Source organism: Helobdella robusta (assembly GCF_000326865.2).
Source record: "Helobdella robusta unplaced genomic scaffold HELROscaffold_32, whole genome shotgun sequence".
Taxonomy (NCBI): Eukaryota; Metazoa; Annelida; class Clitellata; order Rhynchobdellida; family Glossiphoniidae; genus Helobdella; species Helobdella robusta.
In genome coordinates, this window is record NW_008704589.1 from 1,069,687 (window position 1) to 1,086,804 (window position 17,118).

Consider the following 17,118-nt stretch of genomic DNA (forward strand, 5'->3'; position numbering starts at 1 on the left):
GAGAGTTTGTTGAATGTAATGTAATGTAAACAAATCTTTTCACGGTGATAATTATTATGTAAGATGAGGGCACAATTCAATGAACACGTACACGCACATAATCATGCACGCACATACAGATGTATACAAAAATATACACACACATACATGCATACATGCATACATACATACATATATACATACGTACATACATACATACTTACATACATACATACATACATACATACATTCATTCATTCATTCATTCATTCATTCATTCATTCATTCATACGTACATACATACATACAATGTACGTGCAAATGGCTATACATGTTTGTTTATACACCGTTAATTCTTTCATCCTTTAGATCAAACATAGCGTTTAAATTCCCATTATGAAGGTGATTATTAGATTATTTAAATACTTCTCGGACTTAAATTTTTGTTAAATCAGTTTTTTGTTTGAATATTTTTGGTTTTTTTTATAGTGTTTTAAATAAAATTATATTAATGAATAAATGAGAAAATGCCAACTGTAAAATGTATACTTGTTTAAAAGGTTTTGAACCAACAAACTGAATGTAAAAACTGAACAGAAGTGGTAAAAGCAGTGTAAGTAGTAGCAATATAACATGAAGAGCAATGATGATATAGAGGTGTAAGGTATAATGAAACGTATCCATCATCAGTATAGCTGTGATATTGAAACAATTGAAAATAACTGCTGACACTGTTGATATATTATCAAATAAACCACAAATAATTTTTAAAATTCAATAATAATTAGCCCTCTAATGAAAAGAAATGTGAATCATGATTTGAAGTAACCTCAGGTGAAAAATATTTCACTGATCTCATTGTTATCTACTTTGTAAATAAATAAACAAGCAACAGGCAGTAGTATCGATAGCTACACGGAACGACGATCAATTAAATAACAAAACATACCGGCTCCCGTAAAATATCCCGGATGGAAAACCTCAGTCACGTGACTGGGCTGCCTTCCGGTGACGTCATCGCCATCGCCGGCCACTCGCATCATCCTCATTTTTCGCGGGTTTCTGTAGTATTGTCGTCTGGCTCCCAGGGCGCTCAGCTGCTTCAAGCGACGTTCTTTGGAGCGTCTGTTTTGGAACCAGACCTGAAATGTTGTGGTGTGGTGTGGTGGTAGGGTAAAGACTGTGATGATGATGATGATGATGATGATGACTATTAATATTATTATTTTATTATTATCATTATTTTATTATTATCATTATAATCATATTTTGAGAAAAAAAAATTTCGACAGAAAGTTATAAACAACATGAACGGTTGACAAAAAGATATTATCAGATTATTATTATTATTATTTTATTATTATCATTATTTTATTATTATCATTATTATCATATAAATGACGACAACATTGATGATGAAAATTGCAATTGTGCTATACTACCAGTAGTAATAATAGTACTAGTATTAGTAACAGCAGTTGAAGTGGTGGTAGAAGTAGCAGCAGCAACATCAGTTGTAGTGATGGTAGTAGCAGTGGTAGTAGCAGTGTTAATAAAAGCAGTAGTAATTGCAGTACTGGCAATAGTAGTACTAGCCACAGTAGTAGTAGTAGTAGTAGTAGTAGTAGTAGTAGTAGTAGTAGTAGTAATAATAATAATAATAATAATAGTAGTAGTAGTAGTAATAGTAGTAGAAGTAGTAGTAGTAGTAATAGTAGTAGTGGTAATAGCAGTAGTAGTAGTAATAGTAGTAGTAGTAGTGGTGGTAGTAGTAGTAGTAGTAGTAGTGGTAGCGTTTATAAAATTTATATTCATATTTTCCTGAGCGGTTCTCCAATTTATTACTCAATTAGACGCGCACAACCGAACAGCGTTACTATGGCAACGAAACAAATTTTCACGTCAGAAATTTGTAGCAGGAGCGCGTAGCGGAGCTCTAATTTGATTAATAATCTTGTTTTTACGTCCTAGTGTTTTAATTGTTGGTCTGTGTGTGTATATGTTTGTGTGTGTTTTGTGTGAGCTCATGTGTGTGTGTGTGTGTGTATGTGTGTGTGCGTTTGCATGTACCTTAGTGTGTTTGTGGTTGTTTGTCATCCTCCTCATCTCCATCATCGTAGTCATCGTCATCATTATCCTTATCATAGTCATCTTCATCAAAAACATCAATACAGCCTCTCAGAATAACATCAACGGCACGTGACTGAGTCCATTAACCAATCATCACCAACCAACCAACCATCCAGCTAGCCAGCCAATCGTATGTATGGACTCTTATGACGTCAAGTGCTTACGTCATCAGCAGGGTAAACAAATGTGAAAAATCTCCCTGTTTGTTTGTATTAGTGGAGCATACTTGGTACGTGTGCATGCGCAGATGTGCTCTCGTTCCTGACTTTTAAAGTTACAAGCAACCTTACCTATTTTATATTTTTTCTACTTTTTCATTTGTTTTTATTTTTTTTTATTTCTTTATTTACTTTTCAAAGTAGCTGACTTTTTCAGCAAAGTTCATCAGATATTGTAGAAATAATGTGGATGAAATGAAGCAGTTCTCCTTTTTAATGAACACAAAAATGAATAAAAATATAAAAAAATCATTGTTAAACTAAAACTTTACAAAAGACAAGTGCAGTTAGTCACGATAACACGGATAATCCCAATATAAAAAGCATTCATCCATCCATCCATTCATTCCTCCATCTATCTATCTATCCATCCACTCAGTCCCACTCAGCCCATTGATCGGGTACTTGTGAACTGAAAATCTCTACATCATACACTTGTTTTAACATCATTTTTGTCCGTGCCACTCTCTCCCTCTCTCTCTCTCTCTCTTTTTTTTCTCTCTCTTTCTTTCTTTCTCTCTCTCTCTCTTTCACTCTCTTGGTTTCAGACAGATGGCCACCAGCAGTGGCGGATCTAGAATAACTTTGACGGTGTGGGCCAAAATTTTGAAAATGTTTAAATTTTGAAAATGTTTAAATTTTGAAAATTTTTTAAAATTTTGACGGAGGGTGAAGATTTGAGGTAGTGGGGTCAAAATTAGGCTGATGACCCCTTTTTTTCAATATAAAATAATAAAATGGTTCTTTTTCAGTCCGCATAGTGAGTTTTTGACTCTTAATACAAAAAATACTGGCCACCAAGGCAAAGGTCTTCTCGCTTGGTGTCTCGAAACACACAAGCAAGAGTATAAACATTCACACGAAAACAACCAAAGATGCAAAAAATCACAAACAAACACACAATCAAACAAACACAGACGCAAGCAAGCAAACAATGAGATTTGTTCATATTAATATTCTTCAAGCATTGCTTCCTTCCATGCAAACGAATTTTCAATAGGATATCCTCAATAGCAGCAGCACCTGAATGTACCTTCCGTCCATTGGATGTTTGGGTATAGGATTTTTTTTTTCTAGAATTGTGTATTTTTTACATATAAAATTGCAAACAATACTGCTAACATACATCAAATTACAATGCTATTATCATCCTCATTATCCCCATCATCATTATCCCCATCATCATTATCCCCATCATCATTATCACCATCATTATTATCCCCATCATCATTATCACCATCATTATTATCCCCATCATCATTATCCTCATCATCGTTATCACCATCATCATTATCATCACTATCATTAACACTACCATCATCACTAATAATCCTTATTATCCGTACCAATATCATAATCACGATCATCAGCATCATCAGCATCAATAGCACCACCATCATTATCATCATCATTAACCTAACCACCAACATCATCCCCATCGTCATTATCCTCACAAACATCGCCATCATCATATCATCATCACACTTCCAAACGACATATTGAGATCTACTTGACGCTTAAAATACTCTTGATGTTAAAAGCATTTATTAGCAATGTAAGAAGATTAATTTTTTCTCCATTATATCGCATACAAGTTATATTATAAATATACAAACACCCATATAAATGTAAATATGACTATAAATATTATATATATATATATATATCCTATATTGTAAGTCATCCTAAAAATATGTTATCAAATATATAAAGGTATATGCATGTCTGCATACGTATATATGTTTTTAATTCCTTTGAAGATGACAATGATAACGATGATTATTACAAAGATGATGGTGATGATGATGGCGATGGTGATTACTATGACTGAGAAGATGATGATGAAGAGGGTGACAATGTTAATAAGGATGTTTTCAATAATTTATTCTAACCAACCAACCAACCAATCATTCAATAAAGCAAGCAAGCAAGCAATCAACCAACCAATCATTCAATCAATCAATGAAGCAATCAATCAATCACCTATATATCTAACCTGAATGACCCTCATATTCAGTCCAGTATCTTGGGCCAGTTGTTCCCTGATGTGACGCGTGGGCTTTGGAGTTGAAGCGAACGCGGTTTTCAAAGTTTCCAGCTGTTTCGCTTTTATTGTCGTACGAGGGCCGCGACGTTTTGCCCCCAAGATGCCCTGACCAGAACATGGGTTTTCCCCTTTTCCATTCGCTACGTCACTTTCGTTTTCATCGTCGTCGTCACAGTCGTAGTCGTCGGCGTTGTCGTTGTCGTGTGGTTCTTGTGGCTGTTTGGTGGCGCTGTCTGAATCTGATACGTTGCCGTTAATGTTGATATTTTTGTTGCTGTTGTTGTCAATACTGTTGTTGTTGTTGTTGTTCATGTTTTTGTTTTGGTCATTTATGTTATTGTCATTTTTGTTGTTGTTGGCAGAAAATTTACCAGTTGGTGGTGATTGGTTGTCTGCGTCGTCATCGAACAGAACGAGATTTGTGTTGGCTTTCCTGTTGTTGTTGGTAGTTGTGTTGGTGCTGCTGCTGTTGTTGTTTTTGTTGTCGTTGCTGTTGTTGTTGTTGGTGGTGGTGTATCTGTTGTTGGAAACCTCCATACAGTTATTATTTTTGTTGCTGGCTTTGACGTCAGAGGTTTTGTCATCAATGTTGTTGTTGTTGTTGTTGTTGTTGTTGTTGTTGTTGTTGCTGGTAGTGATGTCTTTACCATCGAAAAATTCGCAAGTAGAATTATCGGCGAAAGAATCATTAAAGGAATATTCGTGATTCTTTAACGATGTTGTAGTAGTGGCTGTTGCGGTTGGTGTGGTTGCGATTGGTGTGGTTGCGATTGGTGTGGTAGTCGGAAGCGAGGTTGTCATGAAGTCTGCCGTGTTGAGAAGATCAAAAAAGTTACTGTCATTAAATTTAGATGTGTTGTTTTTCGTTTGTGCTGTTGATGTTGTCGTTGTCTCGCAATCCCAAAAATTAGATGACATTGTTGTAGATGTGTTGTTGTTGTTGTCATCGTTAATGTGTTTGACTTTGTCGCTTGTGTTGTTGATGTTTTTGTTGAACGTTACAATGTTGTTAGTACTTTCGAGGTTTTTCATTTTTGTGGAAACTTCATTCATCTTTGAAGGGAATGTTTTTTGTGATCTGCCGCTTGCTGGCTCGTTATCTTTCGTGAATTTAAAAGATGATGTAATGATAATGTGATGATGGATTATAGGATGAGGCAATGATAGCGTGGTGAAGATGTTGTTGATGAAGCGGTGGTGATGTCATTTGATAATGAATGAGATGTTGATAGCCACGAATTGATTGCTGTAACGTTTCTATTTTAACAGATAGGAGACCAATTATTCAAATGGTATAATGATAGTAATTATGATAAATAACACAAGAAATATTATCGCAAAATGTTTTACAAGATAATAAAGTGACAAAAGCGATGATGATGACGACGACGAAGATGTTGATGACGCATCGACCGTTTAGATTATGACGTAAGCAAGTGTTTCCGTTAAATGGAGTGAATGCAAGCAAACGAAACATCGCCGAGATGAAGAAAATTTGTTTCATCCGTTGTGATGGTGTGTGCGTGTGTATTCGTGTGTGTACGTGTGTGCGTGCGTGTGCGTGTGTATTCGTGTTTATGTAGATGTGTGCTGGGATGTAGATGTGTGTAAGTGTAGGTGTGCTAGTTTTACGATCTGTTGCATGTGCTTGTTTGAATTCACGTCACAACTGACGTCATACGGTAAATTTATTTGCACAAAATTATTACGCAAAATAAAAAATGACATCACACAAATTGTTAAATATAATTAATCAATTGATTTTTACAATTCAAAAAAGCACAGGAACTACCTGTCCCGACGTTCCTCCTACTCTTAACACGAGTCGCCTCACAGCTATCATCATCATCAATGCGATTCTCTTCACTATCATCATCACCGACAACCATATCATCATCATGACGTCTGAACTCTGACCTCCCACACTTCACGCTACCAGGAACACAGCTAACTCCACTATCTTCGACTAAAAAGTTCCTCACGTAATCTTCCCTACACATGAGTCTCCCGCGCTCAGAAACGCTGAAGTCATCTCGCGTCTGGATTGGTCGTCTGCAGCTGTTGCAGGCAAAACACGTCACGTGGTATAACCAGTGGTCGATTTTTCTAACCAGGTCCGTGGGACCGATGACCTGGTGACAAGTGACGCACTTCGTCGAGGTCAGCCTGTTTCGTTCGGTGGTGGGGTGGTTGGGTGGAGGTAGTTGAATGGTCTTCATGATGATTTACCCAGTTTTGACAAAAATCACATTTTTTATTTTGGCCAAAAAAAAGTCTTAAAAAGCATTATTCAACAAATAAAACACTTTTGTTGACGAATATGAAAAAATAACACGCAATTTATAAATAATTCGCAAAAGAAAATTAAAAAAAGAACCTGTAAAAGTCGAATTTGCAGTAGAGTTTTCCATTATTTTGGTAGCAAGACTGGGTGAGGTGAACTCGACAGACGCAACAAGAGAGGCACTCGGAATGCCAGGGTCTGTCTAAAATGAAGCATACATACCTGTCTAGTATGGGCTTGTTGCAAGAGGAACAAGTTGTCGATACAATCATGTTGTCGTTTATATTGATGTTGTTGACGCTTTTGATAGAGTTGATGTTTTTGTTGAGGCTGTTGTTGACGTATCTGATGTTGTTTGTTTTGGTATTTTTACGTGGTGCAATGCAATGTTTTTATTACAACTGAGATCTTTGAATGTTGCTGTTTAATTGTCTAAAATTGTGTTGGTTTCATTTAAGCTTGAAATAATCAAGAAACGAACGAAATGTTATTTGTGGATACTTTTGTTTTGTGTGAAGGCTGTTAGTTGCTACGTTGTTGATAGCAATGTTAGTGTTGTTGTCAAATTATTTCAATCGAATTCTGAATGTTATTAATTTTTTTTAACTTGGAAACTTTTTTTGAAGAAAAGTTTTTTTTATAAAATAATTTAATTCAAATAAACATGAAAAATAAATATATGAAACAATCCAATCATAATATTTTTGCTATTTTTTTATATTTATTATTATAAAATAATATTTAAATATTTCTCTAAAGGTTCATTTTAATAACTTTATTATCCGTTTTAAATCAAGACCAGAAAATTTCTTTTTATACAAAAAAATCCAATGAAAAACGCAATCCCGTATTTTGATTGGTCGCTCTGACTGTCAATCATTTTAATGCTTGCAGCCCATTGGTTGAGTTTTTAGAATTTCTATTGGACCGCCTACTTCATGAACGATAATGATAAAATTTGTTATAATATATACAATAATTTGTTATTTTATTCAATTTTTAATCTAATATAAATATTAATAATAAATAGAATGATCTTAAAAGTTATGATGAAATGGTTTTACATGAATGTTTCAAGGAGTTCAAGGCATCTGACAATCTTAGAGTCATCAGTTTACAATATGTTTTAGATAATTATTTCAAAACAATAAGACAATAATCAATATGTTTGTTAATGAAATTGTTAGATATCATCATCATCCTCGACATCATCATCATGATCATCTTCATCATCACCAACATGATCACTATCAACTTCATCATCTTCACCGTCACCATCATCATCGTCATCATCATCATTATCATCATCGTCGTCGTCATCATCGTCGTCATCATTATCATCATAATGGTCCTGCGGCAGCAAACAGGTGATTGATGTGTTTGTTGCCTCTGGAGTCAATAACAACTACGTGAATTTGTGTTTGTGGGTGTGTTTGCGTGTGTGTGCGTGTGAGTCTGTGTGTGCGTGTCTGCTTGAAACATACGCGTTCTGGACTTGCGAATGATGACAATAATGATAAAAATGATTATCATAACGGTTTATCGTACTCATCACAATCGTCCTCTCATTTATCATCATCATCCTCATATCTTCATTATCGTCATTTCATTTATCATCATTTTTATCGCCACCATAATCTGCATCACCAGCATCATCACCATCATCAACCTCCATCACAATCATCATCATCACGTCTCTATCTTCCTACCTAGCCAACAAACAGGATGCATATGACCAAATTCATTTTGTGTCAGCCATGAACATTGGCGCCATTTGAAAACAGCCGGAAGTAGTTTCGACAGTCAGCCAATCACGTGCTAGCTTTGTGTCACGTGTTTTGAGGTATTTATTTGTAGATTATTCTGTTTGCCTTTTAGTTTCATTAAGTCGTACTATTTATTCAAAACAAAAAATGAAAAGTTGATCTCAACACAAACTTTTGTACCACGTCACATATTGCGTCATATTTTCTTCAAAGTTTTTTAAATATATTTCAACAATTGAGGTATGATTATTAACGTATGTGTCTATATGTGTGTGTATGCTTACATGTATGTTCGTTGGTATGTGTGTGTATGTTTATATGTCAGTTTGTTTATAAATGTGTGTGTATGTTTGAAGTGTGTTTGTTTGTATGTATGTGTATGTATTGTATTTTGTGTCCATACGCTTGCCTGTATGCGCGTTTGTATACGCGTCAAAATGTGCACACAGTGTGTCCAATTAAACACACCACTATGGAACACACACACACTCGCGCGCGCACACACACGCACAAACACACACACACGATGTTTATTATTATTATCCACAAAATTGTAAACTGTGAAGATGTTGTAGCTCTGATAAAAATATGAGTTTGTTCATTTCGGTTTTTTGGTACTGGGATTGACTGGCAAAATATTTGTATCTGGTAGAAAAATTGATATGTAGGTTTTATGTGAGGATTGTCGTTTGGGCCTTGGACTCTCTCCTAAGTATCAGTCAGTCTTTGTTGTTCCACCGTCTCTATTTTGCATGCCAGATTTCTTACGTGGTCATTCGTTTAACCACTCATTTAATTCTTCCTTTCTTTGATAGGGAGATACAGAGCTATTACAAAATAACCTTTTATTTATTCATTCATTCGTTCGTTCGTTCATTCATTCATTCATTCATTCATTCGTTCGTTCATTCTTTCGTTAGTTCGTTCGTTCGTTCCTTCATTCATTCATTCATTCACTCATTCATTCATTCATTCATTCATTCATTCATTCATTCATTCATTCATTCATTCATTCATTCATTCATTCATTCATTCATTCATTCATTCATTCATTCATTCATTCATTCATTCATTCATTCATTCATTCATTCATTCATTCATTCATTCATTCATTCAATCATTCATTCATTTATTCATTCATTCATTCACTGACAAGCATACATGCAAGCAGACAGATGTAATTAAGAACGAATGTAAAAAAGATATAAAGAGGTGTTAACATGAGAAAGAAACACCCCATCCCTAAGCACCCCACCGCAATATCATTCAGAGGTACGTGTGGACCACCCTCTAAGAAACATGGCACTCTCTGAATATCAATGTACATCGTTAGCTGGTCGTTCGCGCCTTCCATACATTTCAAGCGTTTTTTAATTAGATTTCATGGTTTTTAATTTTTTTTATACGTAAAATAATTCACTATCAAATTGTTCGGCGAGGTTTTTTAATACTGTAAATGAGTTACAATTTTTACCACTGTCATTCTTAATTTTTTATTATATTTATTTTTTCTACTTTTTCTTCTACTACTACAGTGCTACTAATACTAACGTTACTACTACTACAACAACTACTACTAGCGCTACAACTACTTCTACAACTATTACTACTACTGCATGAACAAATAACAACATTAACGACAACATTAACAAAATCAAATAATAACTCATTCAGAAAAACAAACAAGCGAACAAACAAGCAAACAAACAAAACAAACAAACAAACAAACAAACAAACAGGCAAACAAGAACATTAAGACATCAGAAGCAAGGTATGTATGCATGTAAGTGATTGAAGATTTTAAGATTCGTATAAACGTAATGAAGCGTTAACCGGCTTAATGCAATGTGCTGGCTGGAGTTATTAAGCATAATAAATGAAAAATAAAAACAACAATAAAAATAATACTAACAATAACAACAATAATAATAATAATAATGAAACGATAATAATTAATATTATTGATCAGTAATTATTAACTCATTATCATAAAAAAGTCTGTAAAACCGTTTCTTCCTTTCATCTTCATGAAAACAAGTATTAATGAATTTTTATTTTTTTCATTTTGTTTTTATCTTATTATTATTATTATTATTATTATTATTATTATTATTATTATTATTATTATTATTATTATAGTACTAGTGGTAACAGCAGTAGTAGTAGTAGTAGTAGTAGTAGTAGTAGTAGTAGTAGTAGTAGTAGTAGCGGTAGTAGTAGCAAAAGTAGCGGCAGCAGCAGTAGTAATAGTAACAGCAGTAGAATTAGTAGTAGTAAAATTGTCTACGTTGAAAAATACCAATATTTAATATTAATAATTTTGATATTTATATTTAATTAATTTTTTTCTCATTGAAATAATCGTAATCATCATTATCATCACCATCATCATCATTAGGGAGTCGTTATAAGCATCATTATCACTATCATAATCAGCATCATTATCACCACCATGATCGTCATCATCGTCATCGCCGTCATTTCTTCTTCTTCATCAGCTGAATGACGGCTTGTAATATGCACATGTACTCCATCGCCTTTGATTTCAAGATATACAGAGTTGGAAAAAAAATATCAATAACATGATGACGATGATGACGACGATGAAGATGATGATAATGATAATAATAATAACGATGATGATGATGATTACGGTGGTGATGACAACGATGATGATGATAATGATGATGACGATGGCAATTCATATGATGACCAATTTTCTAATCATTATTGCAATGATGATGCTATTAAACTCACATTCATCATCATCTTTTCGTGGCGTGTTCGTTCTACATGGGTACTGATTAAATCAGGCAAATCGTCAACACCATCATCATCATCACCGCCATAGTTCTTGTCATCATTATTATCACTATCGCCGGTATCGTCATCGTTATCATAACTTTCCAGTTGTGGTACTACTGATGATTGCATACGCTTCCTATGCCTGCCCAAAGCTTGGAATATATTTCTTACAACTCTGCAGTAGTGAGTGAATGAGTAGATGGATGAATGAATGATGAGAGAATGAATGATGAGAGAATGAATGATGAGAGACCACATGAGCGAATGAGTAGATGGATGGATGATGAGAATGACTGATGGACTACATGAGTGAATGATTGATAACGTAATTTGAAGATTAGATTAGTGAATGAACGTTTTTGACTGGGTGAGTTATTAAGTTAATGAGTGAATGAGTGAATGTTTACGAACGAACGATTTAATAAATGAGAAAAAATGGAAATAAATTACAGATAAAATTAAATAGAAATAAATTTTCAATCGAAAATAAAGTTTTAGTTTTTGTTAAAATAGGAATTTAATTGAATGGAAAGAACAACTTAACAATTTTATTATTTCCACATTTTCACCACCATCGCCCCCATCACCACCATCTCCAACTGGAATATTTCTGACGTCCGAAGGTTTATCAACCTTAGCATCATTCACATCAGGCAACTTCGTCACTTTCCCATCTTCGCTAATTTGATTCATTTTTTCGTTTCTTCCTTCAATCCACGGACTGGAGTTATTTTTTCGGATCAGTAATTCGTTATTGAGATGAAGTATCTCATTTTTCATGTACTATGTGACAAAGTATTTCAACATAACTGAACATATGTGTGTGTGTGTGTGTGTGTGTGTGTGTGTGTATGTGTGTGTGTGTGGGTGGGTGGGTGGGTGTAAGAATTACAAATGAATAAATGAATTATAAATGAATAAATTATAAATAATAAAAACATAAATTTAAAAAATATAAAATATAAATGAATAAATAAATTATGAATAAATGACTTATAAGTGAATTAAAAAGGAAGACGGGACCACCTCAACGTAAGCCAGTCCCTCCTGTTTCAGATTCCTCATTTTTTCTTGACTCATCCTTTCTTTCTCCAGTAGTTTCTACGAGTTTTGATGCGGTTTTCATTCTTCGTATAATGGTGACATCCAAGGAAAAACATCAGAAGATAAGAAGTCATAAAAAAAATTTGAAAAGTTTAGATAGAAAAACATCAGAAGATAAGAAGTCATAAAAAGAATTTGAAAAGTTTAGATAGAAAAACATCAGAAGATAAGAAGTCATAAAAAAAAATTAAAAATTTTAGATACACTCACTTACTAACACATCAACAAACACACTACGACGCACGCACACAAACACAACAACATACACAGACACACATATACAAACACGCAGCGACATACACAGACACACAGATATACAAACAAACAACAACAAAAAGTGCCAAACATATTGAAACAGACTTGCTTATGAAAGGTTAGGTTATCATATCTGAGTAGGACATCTCTGGCATCTCGCAGACCAGGCGACAGCTCACACAGTCGCCGCACAAACGCTCTGTAGACGAACGATCGCCTCAATTCGCGCTTCAACTCCGATCTTTGACGTATCAAACATTCTTTCTGCAGTTTCAAACTGACCAAAGATTGCTCATAATTTGTTATTAAATGTTATTAGAAGAATATAATTGTTGTAAAGTGTACGCTGTGGTTGTAGGTTGTTTTGTTTTGTTTGTTTGTTTATGACATGATATGATGATGAAAAAATAAATAAATTACACCATATAATTATCTGAATAATTATTTGAAAAATAATAAAATTTAATTAATAAATTCAACAAACTTTTTAATGTCTGTTTCCATTTGTGCAATTAATATTCTGTCTTGCTTGGCGGTTTTTATAGAATTTATTCTTTTCAAATCGTTTGTCTATTAAGTAAAATAACTTTTTAACATTTATTTAATTAATTAATTAATTTATATATTTATTTATTTGCTTGTTGCATAAAAGAATATTAGCAAAATCAAAACAGTAATCACAGCAAAACCACCTTAATGAAACTGTCGTATTTGACGAGCCAATCTTTAAATAATTGAGATTTCTGATCTAAATTTACCCTTCTATCTTCTTGGTTTTTGTGATTTGAAAAAAATTCCTAAAAATAAAATATGTGATAGATTAGAGTATGTACTGTCATAGATCTCCATAATATTCGTTTTATATTGTTGTGAATTGGTTGGAGTAGCTGTTGTACCATATCAAATAATACTTCAACAAACTTTAGTCATTTAGATATTTAAAGTAATATTAGTAATGAACAATAATAAGTAATTTGTATTAATATTAGTATTAGTTAATGTAATTGTGGTAATGTTTTTGGATGGAATAACTATTCTTAGTAATGTTTAGTATTAACGAATGAAGAGCGTCAGTAATTAATACATCTTGTCTATATTTCAATTCTTCAGTTGCGTCAGACATACGTTGCCTCATCATCACAAATTTGGAAGCTGATGTGCTGTGTTCTAACTTTCGACGATATTCTAGCCTTTTGTAAATTGAAAATTTATTAGTTTATTATAAAAATTAATTGAGTAAATAAATATTTTAATGGATTTCAAGATAATACAACACTGCAATAAGTAGATACAACGTAATAAAAAGTACAATGTATTCATTTCTACAACGAATATACCTTTTGGCGTTTAAACCTTTTTGAATATTTTGAACTAATTCGGGATCCATTCATTGCTCATTTATTTTTAATTATTCCTAAGATTAATAATACGATTAAATATATTTTTATTGTAAATGTAAAATGTAAAGTAATATAAAGTGTCACCAAATGATTTCCAAAGTATGTGGTGGTCACCAAATGGTCACCATAGTGATTATCACTACACAATTTTTCTTGGAATAAGAATTTTACCGGTAAAATAACAAATACAAAATAAAAATGATAAATATAAAGTATATACTCTAATAAATGGGCAAGTTTTGAAGAATTTCAAAAATAATGTTGTTTTTAAAATGCAGTGTGGTTACAATGAATTTGGTAAAAATTATACGCTTCATGATTATTAAATTTACTGTTGCATTAAATTTACTTTTGTACATTGTTTTTTAAAATTTGATTTTAATTTTTCTAATCTAACTTTTTATTTCATGTTATTTCTGCGATGGGTAAATTTAAAAACAGTAAGTTTATATTTTTGAATGGGTAAATAAATAAAATTATTGTTTTACAAAACGCCCAACACATTTAAAATTTAAATTAAACACTACTATAGTATAGTAACTATCTATTCTATATACTTATACATAGATATATATATACTAGGGGCAGGGCACCACCACAATTTTGCTTTGCCAGCTTGAGCTTGAGCTTTGCTTTTTAGTTTAGTTTTAGCGGCAGGCCAGCCTTTTTATTTTTCATCTAACTTTAGCGTAACAATGCCGTCTGCTCAGAAGCCCAAAGTTAGCCAAGATAGATAGTCTAAGTCTAAGAGTAAGACTCTAAGTCTACTCTATGCCGATGGGACATTCTTTAAAAATTAAAATTGTCGTTATTGCTCATGAAACCTAGCAGAAAACATTATAAAGCAATTTTTTTATTTTAGAACGCAAACGTCAGAGGGAGAAAAGTGATGGGAATGAGGATGATTGCACTGAACAGTCCTCCTTAAATGAAAGTTCTTCAGGATTCAGTCCTTCTCAATCCTTCAAACTGAGGATCAAAATAGGAAACAAGACCATTGGAACTAAAAGGTATGTATTTCAAATTAGTTTTAAAATTTTAAAAGTTTTTTCTTAATATTTTTTCATGAAATAAAAAAACTTATCATTTATATTTTAATTAACATTATTCTCATATTTTTATTCAATTTTTACTAAATTAAATTAAAATAGTCAGTTAAATCGTGTAATAACAATTGCATGCAATGCAGCTGCCCTTTGACATTTGGTAAGAATGAGCAAGAAGAAGAGAACATTCTAGACGATGGAGACAACTACAATGATGCCATGTGCGAACCACAGTTTATTGAGGAAGGTTTGTTGATGTAGATGATAATAAATGTATGAATGTAAGGATGATGTTGAAGATGATGGGAGTGTGAGATTGTGATGATGATGTGACAATGTCAATGTTATAAAAGTGCAATTATGAATGTTACAGGCAGGGATTTTTTTAGATCATTCGATTATTTCTACATTTACAATTTTAATGTCACAATCTGGATTTATTTGATTAAATATTTCCTTGTAAACCGCTTCAGAAGTTGTCGATGATGAAATTGTGGTGGATAATGATGTAAACCACAACGACAACAGCTATGGTGAGGTAGTTTTAGACGACATTCAATACATGGATGATATGTACGACAACTACACTGGCAACTACGAAGAAGTTTTGGTTTGTGATGATAACAACAACAACAACGATGATGATGACGATAACGTTAACAACAGCAACTCCACTGGCAGTAGCAACAACAACACAAATGATGACGTCGATGATGATGAAAATAAGGATGATGATGAAAATGATAATAGCATTGATATCACCACCGTCAAGCAATACCACCACTCAATCACGTCCAATCACAACCAAATTAATGATGAGGACGACGATTACGATGATGACGCTGATGACGACATCAACAACGTCAACAACAGCAACAAATATGAGTCATCAGATGAGGAAAGAAAATGGCTAGACGCCCTTGAGTTAGGTCAGCTGGACGACAATGGAGAGGTCAAAAGGTCAGATAAGAATATGAAGGTGTTAACTGCCAGACAGGTTGTATGTTCGGATATTTTGTGGTTATTTAGTTGTGGTTATTTGTTAATTATTGTTACTATTTATTTATATTATTATTATTAATTGTTTATGATATGTTATTTTTTTTTTATAAACATGGTTGACACACATACAAACACATGCACACACCCACACACACATCCACACACACACCCACACACATCCACACACACACATACACGCACACAGAAAACAGCAACACACCCAAACATACTTTCAAAAACTGACAAAGGCAACAATCCCAAAAATTTATATTCTCACAGTTATCATCCTTACCTGCTCATTAAAATGTTTGTGTGATTACATACGTGTGATTTATTGATTAATTAATTAATTAATTAATTAATTAATTGATAATGATAAAAGAGTTTAAGTAAATATTTGTTACACAGAAGGCTCTTCTTCATGGCGAAAGGTCAGAAACGTTGACAGAATTGTCCTCAAGTTAGTACCACTACCATTATTACTACAACTAATATTGTTACTGCAACAAGTATTGTTGCTACTTTTAATACTACTGCCGTTTTACTACAACTGCTGCCAATTTCGCTACTACCATTACTTCTACTACAATTACACTTGAAATGGTAATTAATTATAATAATAATTTATTTTTTTGTGGATTAAAATTTGGATTTAAAAAAGATATATATGTCTACAGTTCAGCCAGCAGAACTGACTGAAGAACAGATGCTAAAGAGGAAGAAGAAGGCGATGAGGAGGAAACAGCTGGCTGCTGAGAAAACTGAAAAAGATAAAGTAGTGATGGTGGTGGCGATGATGGCGACTATGGTGGTGGTGACTATAATGGTGGTGAAGAAAATTGGGGTGACGATGACGACGATGATGAAATTTTTACAAGTTAAATTAAAAATAATTAGGATTATAATTTAAATTTATATTTCTCATTAACTTTATTGCAAGTAATTTAATAAGCTAAATGTTTTTTTATGTACAATAGAAAATAACCTTAGACAAACTGCTGAAGAAACAAGACAGTAAGTTGAAATCTGTCAAGGTAGGTTCAAGTACATTTTTAATTCATTCATAAAAAGTTAAATATTTA

General features: G+C 33.1%; 3 protein-coding genes across 3 annotated transcripts; 1 reads left to right on the forward strand and 2 right to left on the reverse strand.

Annotated features, from left to right (window-relative positions):
• Positions 1-890: 890 nt before the first annotated feature.
• On the reverse strand, positions 891-6,930 carry HELRODRAFT_82362 (hypothetical protein; the record flags this gene model as incomplete). The annotated part of the gene is made up of 4 exons (XM_009022547.1): positions 891-1,121; positions 4,324-4,613; positions 6,320-6,540; positions 6,752-6,930. The coding sequence occupies 4 exons, from the start codon at positions 6,928-6,930 to the stop codon at positions 891-893; spliced, it is 921 nt and encodes a 306-aa protein (XP_009020795.1).
• A 3,971-nt stretch (positions 6,931-10,901) lies between these two features.
• On the reverse strand, positions 10,902-13,092 carry HELRODRAFT_175111 (hypothetical protein; the record flags this gene model as incomplete). Its single annotated transcript, XM_009022548.1, has 5 exons — positions 10,902-10,961; positions 11,830-12,012; positions 12,256-12,330; positions 12,694-12,865; positions 13,073-13,092. 5 exons carry the CDS (start codon positions 13,090-13,092, stop codon positions 10,902-10,904), a joined length of 510 nt encoding a protein of 169 aa, XP_009020796.1.
• Positions 13,093-14,683: 1,591 nt separating this feature from the next.
• On the forward strand, positions 14,684-16,352 carry HELRODRAFT_175112 (hypothetical protein; the record flags this gene model as incomplete). The annotated part of the gene is made up of 6 exons (XM_009022549.1): positions 14,684-14,707; positions 14,865-14,998; positions 15,178-15,281; positions 15,508-15,644; positions 15,855-16,031; positions 16,242-16,352. 6 exons carry the CDS (start codon positions 14,684-14,686, stop codon positions 16,350-16,352), a joined length of 687 nt encoding a protein of 228 aa, XP_009020797.1.
• Between the last annotated feature and the right edge of the window lie 766 nt (positions 16,353-17,118).